This window comes from Branchiostoma floridae, chromosome 12, assembly GCF_000003815.2.
Source record: "Branchiostoma floridae strain S238N-H82 chromosome 12, Bfl_VNyyK, whole genome shotgun sequence".
Classification (NCBI taxonomy): domain Eukaryota; kingdom Metazoa; phylum Chordata; class Leptocardii; order Amphioxiformes; family Branchiostomatidae; genus Branchiostoma; species Branchiostoma floridae.
Genome location: NC_049990.1, coordinates 15,134,240 through 15,149,592, shown reverse-complemented (window position 1 = coordinate 15,149,592; position 15,353 = coordinate 15,134,240). Strand labels below are relative to the sequence as shown.

The window sequence follows — 15,353 nt, the reverse complement described above, 5'->3', positions numbered from 1 at the left end:
GTTAACAGTCTGTAAGTAGCGCCAAACAACTATCTCAATTGGCTGATCGGCCTTTTGTAGTGTAATGGTTACGCTGCTTGGTTTGTGATCTGCCAGCCCGGGTTCGATCCCGGGTGTCGGCTAGTTGTTTCTTTCCGTTTCTACTCCTTTTTTACATTCAGGTTGCCACACCGGTAATCAAACCTGGGCCTTGCAAATTGGCAGTGACAGCGCAAAGAACTCCTTTCTTACACGTATACTGGGTATAACACATTCTGAATGGACACCATGACTGTAGTACCACCTTTAATCAACTGATGGCGCAGCTGGACAGTGTGGGCACACCACGTGTCCCAGGGGGAGTTACCCCACCCGTAGACAACCAAAGAGCGTAACTGCAATGGGACTTATACACGTCATGTACAGTGTAGCGAGAATCAAATCTAGTGAAATGAAAGATGGCCTAAAACTCACTTTTGCATGGTGGCTCAAGTTATTTTATATATGTGATTCATTCATTCGTTTCAGAATTGTATGCCATGTCAATCTACTACATTTTGTAGATTCCGTGTTCATTGATGAGACGCTTCGATAGGCAGACATTTGGACCGGAAATTCTCCATTTTTATTGACCAGGAACCACCTGACCACGAGAGAAAAAGTCAAGTGCAAAATTTCCCTTTGTAGAAAATGGTTCCGTCTGTACGGGTGAATGATGGGTATTTGCAGAGATAAGGCGGCGGCGGATGAATAGTCTAGTATATTAGAAAATAAAGTCTATCAACCAGCCATATAGCAGAATGCGTGGATTTTAAACGCATTAAATCTTTCATGGTGACACTGTGTTCCTTGAAAACATATTTGAATATAGAAATATATAAAGAGAGATATAGAAATGTGCATTTGCATTTGCATCATGGAACGTAGTGTATTATGTAGACATGCTATTGGTCGATGTACATGAAATAAAGAAATTCAATTCATTGTATTATTCATTTTTTCATTTGTTAAATTTCCCACGTAAACCTTGGACTTCAAAGAGGATGAATGTAGACTTTTAAGTAGTAAGTGCATCTTCAGTTCTTCCTCGAGTAAGTCCATTTTCAGACCATTGGACTTACTTTGGGCGAAAAAATTACTATGGTCCATATGGTAAGTCGTTCATAAATCCAAGGTTTGCAATGTACAATGTACTGTCATCTTCAGGTGCGTTGCCATTTTGGCGCAATGTGACAACGTTTCATTTTTGATGTAATTGAGTTGATTTGTGCAAGGATTTGTGCCTTTGTTTTTTGGCTTGTTGCCTCATATGGCTAGGTTAAGTTTGTGTATATGCTTTGAAAACAGTCCCACTTGCATTTTTAACACTGTCCCTGGCTAAATAAATAAATGAATGAAATATAGAGTCAAGGAAAAGAGTAATAAACCGAACCACTTTTTAATACTCTCCATTGTACATACTGATAGTGATACATGAACACTACTCCTCAGCAGTCCCATAGTAAGAGATGTGCAGACCATGTAGATGATAAATAACAGTAAAATTGGCAAAATTTCATCCAAATTTGCAGAAAGGGCATTAGAGACAAAAGTGTATCATCAAGAGATGTATAATTGAGACAATTAATATTGTATTTCATAACTTTTACAACTCTAGCATTTTTTAGGAGATCCAGTATGGCATGCTAGTTTGCAGGCATGTACTTTCTTATGTTAATGTTTTCTTCCCTTTGGCTTTTGTGGGAAAATGGGCCCAAAAATGACTTTTTATGAGTTCAAACAGGGCAGTTTTGGCTTGATCCACTTGGCATATCACAAAAATATGTACTCAAATCTTTCCCAGCATCGTGCATAACTGTAGCACCATACAAAAAGTATCACGACTAAAACAAATATGCAAGCCGATATCGATTTGTTCATCAATTTGTTACTTCACCATATTGTCAGATAAGTGTATAAAAAAGTGGCCTTTTCTACATGTACGATTACAGCTCTAAGAAAACCAAACCCCTCTGTGGCGACCCTCTCAGCATTTGTCTCGTTGTCTCCATTACCAGTGTCAGCGTGAACGATATGTGTTGTTCACTCTGCCCATTCTGAAACACTCCCCTCACTTATTTGCCCTTTGACCCCTTGAGTTGACGGGGCCTTTCCACTAGGTGGCCTTCAGCACTTGTTTGCGCATATAAAAGAAGCAGCGACGCTTGCTGGTGACACACACAAGAGTTCACAGCAGGCTGTCCAACGAACCTGTTTTGACTTGTTTTCAAAACAGTTAAAGGTAAGATATTCGATTCGTTGTTGTCCACAAAGTGTAATAATGTGTATATGTATATATAGTAGTCGGACATTTGACTGAGAGTTGCAGTGACCTATCTTGTGAAAAAACTACCAAATGTAGTCACAGTCAATGTTGTGAGATTTTAAAGCCTTATGATTATGATACATACAACGTTACATGAATGCATGGAACAAATTTCACTAGTTGAGGCTGATTGCAACTCTATTCTATCACAAGTAAGCTGATACTAGTGACGTTAACATTAATTCCAACATGGCGTTTCTCACTCCGAAACCACCACCGAAGTTATCGGACAGAAACCATACTGCAGACGCGTAACGTTATAGGTGGTTCGAAAGATGCAACTGTTTCGAAACGTCTAATAACAGTCCTAGGCATGGCGGGGAATCGTCCTGACCTGTTGCGGGTTGAACCGTTATGCAGGTGCCGAAACGTCCAATGTCCTATTTAGGGATGGCTTATGCATGTCGTATGTGTGGGCTTTGATGTTGACAATAGCGTCGGGCAAAATTTTACCTGCCTTTACAGAAACAGGATCTAGCTTATCTGTTTTTATTTGAAGTTTCGTACACCCTTATACCAACTGACCTTAGATGATGTTTAACATAGAAGTAGTCCTGAAAAACTGAATAACACAAGAAATGGTGCAGTCAACCATTGAATACCGCAAAGGTGTGTTACTGGGTTTTTTTTGGGGGGGGGGACTTGAATAAGTTCAGATATAGAAGAATTGGCTATTCTTGTATCTCGGTAAAACACGCATGGTTTTATCTGTGATCTTTTCTCAACATTTGGTGTACAGACAAAGGTTGGATTAGGAGTGATTATGACTATAGAAGGGAATATCTAGTGGAACGACCGTCCGATAGATAGATTAACAGAAGAGAAATGACTTTCACCTTACTTATGAACTTACGCAGCGTCTATCCAAAAGACTCCTTGCAGTCTGCCATCAAGCCTAACATCTATGTGCAAGCACGGCTAACCCTCGTATGACAGGGAACAATAGACGATAAACTGGATAGTGAAGTGAATTGATGACTTATTCATTCTTTGCTTTATGGTGGATGGTCATTAATCATTGCTACTACATGTACTGTAACTTCAGAGATGTTTTAAAAAGTCGACTCATTCCGTACATGCTGCTGTTGTTTCCTAACTTGGCTTGACGCCGCGCCCACCTTCACAATGAGATTTACTCATGGCCATTTTGAAATAGTGTTTACCTATGAGGAACTGAAACTATGACCTAATTGGATTGCACACAAAGGTGTGCCACCGAAACTTCAATGAAGACATTGTGTTTACGCCGCCAGATAATGTGTGTGTGTGTGCATGTGTGTCTGTGTGCATGTCTGCATGTGTGAGTGTGTGTGTGTGCGTGTGTGTGTGTGAGAGAGAGAGAGAGAGAGAGAGAGAGAGAGAGAGAGTGCCTGTGTGTGTCTGTCTGTGTGAGTGTGTGTGTGTGTGTGTGTGTTTGTATCTGTGTCTATGGGTGTCTGTGTGAGTGCGTCTGTGTGTGTCTGTGTGCGTGAGTGTGAGCGTGAGTGTGTCTGTGTGCATGTGTGTGTGTGTGTGCGTATCTGTATCTGTATCTGTATTAATTTTATATAGCCGGTATAACCACCCTTCGGCGTAACACACCAGCTTTGCAGGCACGCGGTGCAGCAGCAGCTGGTTATATTACACTGAACGATCGGTCACACCTAACTTTTGCACATCTATCTGAGAGCGCTCTTTAAAACTGTCCAGAGAAGATGCCCCTACTATGCTTGGTGACAACGAATTCCACTATACGATAGAATGTGTGTGTGTGTGTGTGTGTGTGTGTGTGTGTGTGTGTGTGTGTGTGTGTGTGTGTGTGTGTGTGTATGTGTGTGTGTGTGTGTGTGTGTGTGTGTGTGTGTGTGTGATGGCGGGCATAGATATATCTAAAGAAGTTAACGTTACGAATTGATTGTGATGATATTTGGTATGTGGATAGGTCTTTAGGCGAAGACGAAGATCAGGGTGTATTTTAGGAAGTCTCTTGGCTACCCTTGGTACTGCAGAGAAACGTCCCGATATCCACTTGCGAAAGTGGTAGGAACCCAAGAAAAGATGCATGAATGTTACGCCACTGATTAAATGAATGTCATAATTTAACCTTGCACATTGAGATGTTCCATTTGATACTTCTCTATCTATTCATTCATTTATAGTTTTCGAATTGAGCCTAGCCTCGATTACACTGTGCTTCTGTCTTTACTTTCCATGACCTATCATGCATCGTTACTCTTAAGATAATGCAACAAGATGACGTCAATTAGATTTAGGAAACTTTATTAGAGGTTTCGATGGATATAGGAGGCAAGGTCCGCTTCCGACCTTCGGGGATCGACTAAAAACAAGGCTGGATTCCGGCTACGGGGGAGAGGGGGTGGTATTTCTGCAAATATTTGTCTAACCGAGTCAATGATTCGGAGTTCAGTTCATATTCATATATGACCAACGTGTTTGTGGGAAAGGGTATGAACTTATGGATCATCGATCGTTATCAGCAAATTTCCCACGCCATGAATAATAGCGCATCTCATTTCATTGCACAGCGGCACATTGTCAGCGTTGCTGCATTTGAGATATGTTGCACTTGACTTTGTAATGGACTTGACTTACTTAAGACTTATGTCGGGTGTCGCTCCTCCCCCGCCACCCGAACCACTGTAGCAGCCCAGAAGTCCCTGTCCTGCGTCGCTTTCCCCACGCTGTCTGCCTCTAGACCTATGTCTCTTCTTAGCACATCTATGTAGGTAAGGGTTGTGATGGAAGTAACATGCAAAACGTACAGTAATGACTAAAGAGACATAATAAAACACACAAAGCATAAAAAGCTTCGTTTTTATCGATAAGTTGAGCGTTCTGTCAAATTCCTCTTAATTAAGCATACCCACTTAAGCAAAAAAAGTTACTGTGTCTCTCGCAGACCGTGATTTTGAATTTTGGATTTTCTTGGACCTATCGGGTATTTGAACTCAGCACCTCCAGGTTCTGACTCAACAACATACCTATAAGGCTACTGCTCCACCTAGTGTACGATTGGAACGATTAAAGTCACTGGTTTCGAACTACGTGCACGTTGTATCTACTATATCACATTGCCTCGCTATATTCACGGGGAACAAAAGCTACATTATGGTGCAGTAATTAATAGCGTGTTGAAAGCCGGAGATTTGTTTACATGCCGGCTATGTTTTGGTCCGTAGCACCGGTCTAGTCTACAACATCAAATCTATGGGTCGTCTTTTGAGAAACACTTGAAATGTTGTAGAATGACAAAACAGATTAAATAAGAGGTTCTAAATATAATGATTGGACAAAAGTTTATTCCAGAGAATATTTCCTGTTGCGAAAATCCCATAAGCGGTATTGATCTTTTTAACCCAGGGTACTTGTTTTCACGTAAATATCAACCAGGTTACATATACTCGTTGCATATATAACTACCAAACGTTGGTCTTATTGACTTTACACAAGCCACGCGGGAGGGTGAAACAAATGTCTATTAAGAAGCAAGCGTGTGTCATCACCGAAACTCATAGATTCTGGTAAACAATGTGTCGGAAATCACTGCTTTCTCATATCCGAGATTTCCAAACATAACGAACAAAATGTCGTATTCACGCTTATATCTACTTGTTTGAATTGTAAATGTATAGTAATTGTTCCGGACCGGGCTTACCATACACCCTTAATCTCCGGTTACACATGGCCGAACATGGCGTCACGACCTCTCCCCTGCCATGGTTGGGATTGGTTCGGGAGCTAGGTCGGCTGTGGGTCAATGCGGTTGGCTTGTGTTCGACTTCGCGAGCCGAATCTTTTGAAATTTTTCAAAACATTCGTCCGCAAACAGGGGGTCTAGATAGGGTGGGCTGGTGATTGGGAGTAAGGCAGTAGTGGTACGATGTTGAGAGTATGGTAGCTAAATTTTACTTTTAATCTAAAACTGGCCAGACTCCTCCCTACCTACCGCCAACCTTGGTTGGCTGTTAGTCGGGAGCCATGTTCGACTATGTGTAACCGGGGCTTTAGGCTTACTCGCTTTATTATTGAACATTGCACGACTATGAAAATATAGCAGGCTTTTTAGACAATATTTAATAGCATTATAAGCCGGCTATGGTTGTCGCTGTCGCCACAGTGACCAGCTCTAATCTCAAACCGTGGTTCACGAAAAAAAAGTATTTTCAAGAAGCAAACATTGCTTGGCCAGGACGAATATCAATATCTTGAAATATTCAGATTTTTCTCCTAATGTCGGAGCTAAGTTTCGTTCATTGATCATGGCAATAAGGCTTGAATTCATTTTACATGACATTGTGTCTATTGGTCACGTCCTGCCACTCTATGGCGAACGTTCGAACGTCACTTATGTTCCAAAATCGTAGTGTCTTATGTTTTTCAGTTACACAGAAAATCAAATGTATTGCTTGTTGTGGTACCTGCATACGTCACACATCCTATCCCCACTTGCCCCTATTCGCGAAAATGTAAAGCAGTGGTCTCAACCATGACAAAACTAAAGCTACTTGATGGCTCAATTCCAATGCTGAAAGACGTTCTCAAAAATTGGGTTCGATAGCTCTGTTTGTCTTTGGAGTTATCAAAATACTGATCTTTGAAGCTTGCATTGCGTTAGTGTTTACATATGACCAGTGCGTGTTTGTTCGAAAGTTCGCGAACTCCATTTGCACACAGTGTGCATACATGTCTCACTGTCAGCAGATTTCTCGCGCTCAATCATGATAAAATGCCCCAACAAAATAACTTGGATCCAAATGACCCCTAGGAAAAATTACCCCTTCAAACTAATGCCGTGTAAAAATAACCTCTTGCAGAAACGGGTGATTCCAAAATAAAGGTTTTAGGGGGGCCGAGACATCAGGAAATATTTCGTCCTACGAGTTTCCCACCTATATTCTCGCGACCGCTTCGCGATTTTCACAGACCTGCCAATGTTCCTAGGTTCCAGAGTCCTATCCAATATAATGTGACAGACCTTACCTTAGACCGAGACAGAGACTGGTCTATGTGATAATGACCTCATTGAACTGATGAAAGACAGAAAACAGTGGAAGCAAAACTATGTGAATGCTTCAACGTATTAACAAGTATGAATATGTATGTATGTGTGTATGTGACAGGTAGATTTTCACGGTCCAAATATAGCTAGATGCTCTGTTTTTGCTTTGAATTTTCGCGTTCACCAAATTTGGCCAAAATTAATTTATGTCTTCGGCCATAAATGTTCCTCATAGTGTTCAAGAACAGTACCTGGTGTCTTTGCCTGTAGTTGGAAAGACAGTTACTTCCGTGTGTTTGTTGATAGTGTTCATGAACTTCTGGTGCTTATATTTAGCACAAGAGGGACATGGCAAACGTATTAAGTACGCACCATCCCTAAACCAAACGCTCCAGAGAGCGCAAGAAAATCCATAAATGAATGAAGATATATCATAATATACATCAAAACAAGGCTCCCCCTCCCCTTCTTTTCTTTTAATACATTAGAGGAAAACTACGTATATGCTTGCCGGTTGACCAGCCGCAGCTGTGAATTATATCGGAAATGGAGCAATTAAAGGAAGAATATACAGAGTATGTCACTTACTTTCTTATTAATACAACTGTATACAGAATAGGGCTAACCAATAAGAGGTTGCGGCGAAGTCACTAGCACTAAATTGTGGGTGGGTGGAGGGTGGAAGGGGGGAAATCTCGTGTGCGCGAGATTACTAGTTGTTTGAAACTCCAGGTGGCGAAATCACTAACGATCTCGTCCCCATCTAGCGATGCCCCCCCCCCCCTGAAAAAACGGGTTTACATGGACATTTTAGACGTTGTTTGGTACAAATCATAAACTGCAGTGATATTAACATAATTATGTGGTAACAAGATAGCTGGACTTGTTTCGGACTGGAAGGGTTGGGTTGGGTCTTGTTGCATATACTTGAGTCTCGACATCAGATATTTGTCTTTGTGTTCACATGTCCTCAAGCAACCTATATATTTCAATATGAGAGAGACCATTGACCGCAAATGAATTATGAAGTGTCTGCTAGCGCTGTATCAATCATGAGAAAGGTATTTATTAGAATAAGGCATATTCTGTTATATGCACCTGGTCCAGAGGACCTTCACCTCCAATATGACTGGGTTTTTTAGTACTAGTATTTGGGAACAGGTGTGTTTATCTATGTGTTTCTAAAGTAGCATTTAGCAACAGGCATATCAACTTGCGCGTAGTGTTTATGATGAGAAACTATCATTCACTCATGTTTTTGTTAGTACTTTGGAAACGTTTCCTGCACGAAAAATTTTCTTGTGTCACGGCCCCCTTTTCGCCCTTATGTTGGAATCATCCGTTTCTGCAAGTGGGTACTTTTTGAGAACAGTCCATTTTTACACGGCATCTTTTTATTTGATTAGTTTGAACGGGTCATTTTTGTAAGGGGTCGTTAGGAACCAGACTTTTTTTTTTTCTGGGGCATTTTATCATGATATTGAGCGCGAGAAATCTGCTGACAGTGAGTAATGTATACACCATGTGTGTGTATATGGAGTTCGCGAACTTTCGAACAAACACACACGGGTTATATGCAAGCATAACGCAATGCAAGCTTCAAAGATCAGTGTTTACTTATGATAACTCCGAAGTCTTGGGCAAACAGCGCCATCGACGTCAACTTCTGATAACGTCTTTTTATGTCTTCAGGGTAGGAATAAGCCATCAAGTGACTTTAGTTTTCTCATAGTTGAAACCACTGCAGATTGACAATGTTTAAAACGCGCGTACAGGAATGTTCGCGAATAGCGGCAAGTGGGTATGTGAGGTATGCGGGCACAATAACAAACACTACATTTGATTTTCTGACATTTATTGATCTATACATTAAGACGTCGGGCTCGCGTTTTTATGTTCAGTGAGTTCGAAGGTAAAGAATAGATATTGGAAAGATAGTACCTGTTCTATTTAAGTTTCACCTTACATAAAAAGAGAGGACCTTTAGCCATGTTAAATAGGCTTTTGAGAAAAGGCTGTTGTTCGGGTAGCTTTTAGAAGATACATGGACATATATTAGGAAAGACAACTCCAACAAATATAGGTATATACGATAAATATGCATATGCCACAAAAGACTTCTACTGGGTCTCTTGCTTTGCAGAAATGCACTTATTAATGATGTTATAGTTTTTGAGGAATATTGTTAGGGTGGGTACCGGTATATCGTATCGGTACAAAATGGGTTTTCCTTATTGGACCGGTCCGGAAAAAATAGACGGTAAAAATTCAATTGACCGGATGTTGGACCTATTGGAAAATGAAAAGGTTATATGAGGAGAAATCCACACATTTCGGATGACAAATTGAAGAAAATAACAAGAGCCAAGTAGAGTAGAGTTTATTGTAATTTCCACCAAGTTTTACAGCCAATCGTATAGTGGCAGTTAGCCTTGTAGTAAGGGCTTTAAGGCGCCAGTGGGACTCAAGTACTACACCAAACAGATTTCTTTGTAGCAGAATGGTCCATGTTCTGAGTATTGTCCATTCACAAGTTCCCGCATACTGAATTAAATCCAGGTTCAGGTCCGGACCTGGACCTAATCCTCTGGACCTGGACCGTAATTGAAATACATAAAACAAAAACTGGACATGAATTTTCTGTACCGGTACCCATCCATACTTATGAACGCATAATCACTGTCAAAGCCTGTACATATTTTGGGTATATCAGCAATACCGGGTTCATCTGCACGACGTGTATAAGGATGCTTAAAAGTTATGTCAGGATATAGGTTGTATTTAATTCACTTTACAGAATACGGAAATGTGACGGAAAGGTCAAATCTTTGCTACACTGGCCTTTCCAACTGAAGACTCTCATGAAATATTTCCCCGCCATTAAGTCTTTTTTCCACAGCTTGCTTAAGATTAATCTTTGTTTTCGTGATGTGATTGTCCTGATCACTTGTTGCATTAAGTTCTTTCCGTTTTTGCCCGTGAATGCGCAGTTGGATTGCCACGCCACCATGAAGTGCCCCAAGTGCAGCCTCACGCATGAAGTGTTCAAGTTCTGTCCTTTCTGTGGAGTTCCTCTTGTTGATGCGGAGGAGAGCAGCGCGGGAGAAGAAGGACCAGGACCCCCAGACAGAACGGAACATCAGAAATCTCCTGGTGTCTCATCAAGACAAGGTAAGCGAATGTGAAACTTAAACAATCTAGCTACTACGTTATATTCATATATCTGCATGTACTGTTGTGCGTGACAAAACATAGCACAGAATGTCAATCATGCAAATTACATGAAAATCAAAGATAAGAATGAAAGACTCTGTACCCGTAGGCAACTCATCACGGGGACAACTTTGCAATTTTTTAAAAATTCCCTTGCAGTCACACTGACTTACGACGCATATTCATGCATGTGTAGATATTCAATTTTATTGATGATTACAATTGGAATTAATTAATGATTTGGCAACAAAATTCACAAAAATGATTTGACAACAAAATTCCAAATACACTTCTTGCAGAATAAAGTTTGTATGACCTTCAGTTTAGACAATTTATGAGCGCTTGTCAAGGGTCGCAGCGAGCTGCGACCCTTGAGCATTCCTTGGGTGCTCACGGCAACCATTTTGCGCTCTTTTGACGCCCACTGCGACCGTTGTGAGATTTTTGGCGCTCTTGGTTTGACATCTTAGGCGCTCGCTCGGCGACTTGTTCAGTTATAAAGTCGCAGAGGTGATGACGACCATTCCAATCCCTGCGCGCTTTGGTCAACTTAAGGGTGCAGTCACACGAGCGTCTATATCCAAGTCCGTATGAGGTCTGTATTACATTTTGTCAATAAGAAGTCGTAGACCAATACACTGTGAATTTATAAATTATATAACGTATAGGTGGGTTTACACATGTGTGTATTTTTAAGTGAAAATAAGGTCCGTATGAAATACGGAATAAATCTTATTATACGTCACGTGCACCTCGCGTATGAATTACGACTTTATCATATCCATTTTCCGTATGAGGTGTATATTCAGTGCGCAGCACTATTTTTCTTGCTGCGAATAGGTACTAGGTGCGTATGTATGGCGCCTTCGAACCGCATTAAGGACGCACCCAACTTATGCCGATCGCATGCTGAACGCCTTTCTGACGAATGCCAAGCGTATTCAAAGCTTTCTTTTGATTGATTAAGAAAACCCGTTCCATCACTAGCCTTCATAGCAGGCTCTCTAAGGCCTTTTTTTGGCTCATAATACATGACCTGCAGGGTCGGCAGTCAGAAAAGGCCAGCAATTAGCGACCAATTACAAAAAGAAATGGGCAGCAAAAGTGTATTATGAGCCCTAAAAGGCCCTAGAGAGCCTGCTATAGAGGCTACTCCATCACACTGTTTCTATTGCTTGTGCAGATCTCATAGCGTGACTTTTGTCACCATAGGCCGCATGAAATGTGAATCAACCGTCATATTGATACAAAATCTCGCTTGCATCCCGGGCGTTGGTCAAGTACGCTATCCCTACGCTTTTTGTGCGCTTGTCATACGTTACTATTAAGTACAATGTGATGCCCGATCGCAGAACGAACGAACACAAAACGAACTAATTCGTGCAACATGTCGGCATCGTGTGTTGTATCTCTGCTGCACACACGCTATATTAACGCTTTTCAGAGCTCGTTTCGCAAGATCAGCGTATCACCGCGTATGATGTATGAGATTCGCAACAGCGTACGTACGCATACGATAGTTTTCCCCTCACCTATTCCTTGACCTTCTGGTGGGTCGTTGGAGCACCATGGCACCGCGATAGTTTTGTAAATATCCAAAACTGTCAGACGTATTGTGCGTATGCCTGTGTGCCTAATATAACACAAAACGATTCAGATGCGTATGACATACTCACTGTGCGCAAAGCTGCGTATGAAAGAATTCAGCAAGAAATGTCAAATAAACGTATGAAATATACGCGCGTATGCATGTAAACTACCAGGTGCACTGCGCGTATGCCTGCGTCATCATCATCATCATCATCATCATCATCATCTGGGCGTGCTGGTTGCACGGATGGCCATGACTCTCTTCGTCAATCTTTCCTATCCTCCATAGCCTTCGGCAGATCTTCAGCAGTGCAGCCAGTATCTTCACAAAGTTGATGTAGATACGTTTTGCGTGGTCTGTCTTTGCTTGCATGCTTGCGTAGTCCTACCTAAAATTGACGCAAAACGATCGAGATGTGTGAGAGGTGTGTATTGTTAAGGACGTTATATACAATAATGTCCTTGGTGTTGCGTGTTCGACTGTGTATTAAAAATATCAATACGGACCTCAAACTGCTATGGCTATGCACGCCCGTGTGACTGCACCCTAAAGAGGGTTCACACATGCGTATGATTTTAAGTGCATATGAGGTCTGTATGGAATTCTGTCAATACGCACCTGCAAATTTGGAATTTTTCCGAGCGAATTTAATTATACGTCACGCGTACAATGTATATAGCGTGTGAATTACTAGAAAAATTTTCTTCAAGCAATGGCTGTTTTTAAGGGTAAGGTACATACCTCAAATTTTTCGTTGTCTGACAGCACATCTTGATCATGGAGAATAACCTTGATCTCGCGAGAGTACACGAGACTAGGTCAGGCTTTCGTAAATCATCTGCCCCCTCCCCCCGCCTACTTGTGGAATAGGGGTAGGTAGGACTTGGGCAGCTTCCAACAGTCATTTCGGTTCAGCTTTGCCCCCTCTTGCTGGGTGTGGATGGCCTCCTTAATCTTTCTATGGGACTTGCGTGCTTCTAGGTCAATCATTTCGATGTTGTCCGAGATGGTCTTGGTAGTGACCTGTTACATTGATTGCTGCAATGGAATTTCCGGTTTTGACATCTCGCTTTCTAAACATCATTATCATCATCATCATAGATACCCCCAGATAATACCGCGAGGGGGAAAAGTAGGGGGGTGGTTTGAGGTCCCGGGTTAGGGCGGGTAGCCTTCCTGCCTGGCACGGAAGCACTCAACGGTGGGAGCACTTACTACCGCGCCAGGCAGGGAATTCCACTCCGGAATTGTTCTGGAAAAGTATGAGAATCTGTATGTGTCTGTGCGGACGAAAACTGGCTGGTACTTGAATTGGTGAGCAAGCTCCCTGCATCTATGTTAATCCTGTTATTAACGAAGAAGGTGAGGCGGGCGTTCCTCCTCCTTTCGGAGAGAGGGCGCCACTGCAGGTCATTGAGCATTTGTGTCACGCTGCTAGTCTGCAGGAAGTCATTAAGGGTCACTCGGGCGGCCCTGCGCTGGACGGCCTCCACCGCCTGTATCCCTTTGTTGGTGTGCGGGTCCCAGACGATGGCACTATATTCCAAGTGGGCCGTACCAGCGCTTTGTAACAGGTGGCCTAGATGGACAATGGGTCAAGTTGCGCCGAATTACCCCTGGAACCTTACCAGCGTTGCTTGCGGCGTGGCTGACATGGGTGTTCCATCGCAAATCGTCGGACTCCCACCGCAAATCGTCGGACATAATATGATCGTGATCTTTTAGTGGTAGATACTAGCAGCTCCTTGGACAGAGAGTACGTGGTGTGAATTTGGGCCTCTAGTGGAGTTTTGGAACTGCAGGAGCCCAAAACTCAATAATCCTGCATCCTGGAGGTAGTTTGCAATATAATGATCCTTGCATTGTGTAAATCGGCGTTCATGATGACGAACCTGTTTTCCCTGCGATTATACCGATCCCACTATACTGTGCCTCCACCACTAAGCACTATTACTCTATCGGTGCAACAGTCAGTGTGGCGTTCTCCTTGGCGCATCCATGCTTTGATTTCGTCACCCAACAGCTAAAAGGACAAATACATGTATAATCTACTCAAATGTTTTAAAAATAAACTTCGATGTTCTGTATGTCAAAAGTTACGTGAAAAAAGGATTGAATGAATCATTGACCGCGGCCATACTAACCGGAGGATACATTATTGACACAAACAGGGAAATTTGGGCATTTTTTGTGTGACCCACTCACGTAAGCAAACAGGCCTAGTGCTCGTTCCATGAGTTTACAACGATAATGTATTTGATACAACTGGAAAGGAAATCACACATGTTTTCTATTGATATATAATACATTGAAATCAATGTAATGCAGAAACAACGGAAATGTGATTTAACAGTGATGTGAGAGTTGATATTCCATATTCCACATTTTGTGCCGAGTTGATATATATGTATGTATACAGACATGTAGTATATCCTTTTTCCTTTACGGTAGGCGACTGCAAAACAACAGTGACGGAAACCAGTACCACAGATCTAGGTCTTTCTTCAGACGAGAGCTCTGTTGATGGGGCCAGCTCCACGGTAGACCAACACCTCACTGTTAAGCCATCCACCAGAACAAATGCTTCACCTGGAGCTTACGAAGAATCGTCTGCAAAAACTGACGGCGCATCGGCAAATGTGACCATTGGAATGACAGAACCTGAAAAGGAGGCTCGGCCATACCCTCAAGTTTTCAAAGGCGAAAGCACAAATAACAATCTTCAAAACGATTCGCCAACGCGCGAGCTAGAGAGTACGTCATCAGTAGATGAAGCAGCATCTGTGGACCAATCAGCAACGAAGGGAAACATCGGGACTGATGGTGAAAACAGCACGTCAGATGTAGCATCATCTGTGGACCAATCAGCAACGAAGGGAAACATCGGGACTGATGGTGAAAACAGCACGTCAGATGTAGCATCATCTGTGGACCAATCAGCAACGAAGGGAAACATCGGGACTGATGGTGAAAACAACACGTCAGATGAAGCATCATCTGTGGACCAATCAGCAACGAAGGGAAACATCGGGACTGATGGTGAAAACAGCACGTCAGATGTAGCATCATCTGTGGACCAATCAGCAACGAAGGGAAACATCGGGACTGATGGTGAAAACAGCACGTCAGATGAAGCATCATCTGTGGACCAATCAGCAACGAAGGGAAACATCGGGACTGATGGTCAAAACAGCACGTCAGGATGA

The 15,353-nt window shown here is 42.3% G+C and overlaps 1 protein-coding gene across 1 annotated transcript; it reads left to right on the top strand.

Annotated features, from left to right (window-relative positions):
• The first annotated feature begins 10,351 nt into the window (after positions 1 to 10,351).
• LOC118427043 (type I inositol polyphosphate 5-phosphatase 12-like) lies at positions 10,352 to 15,353 on the top strand. Its single transcript, XM_035836681.1, has 2 exons — positions 10,352 to 10,514; positions 14,599 to 15,353. The coding sequence occupies exons 1-2, from the start codon at positions 10,352 to 10,354 to the stop codon at positions 15,351 to 15,353; spliced, it is 918 nt and encodes a 305-aa protein (XP_035692574.1).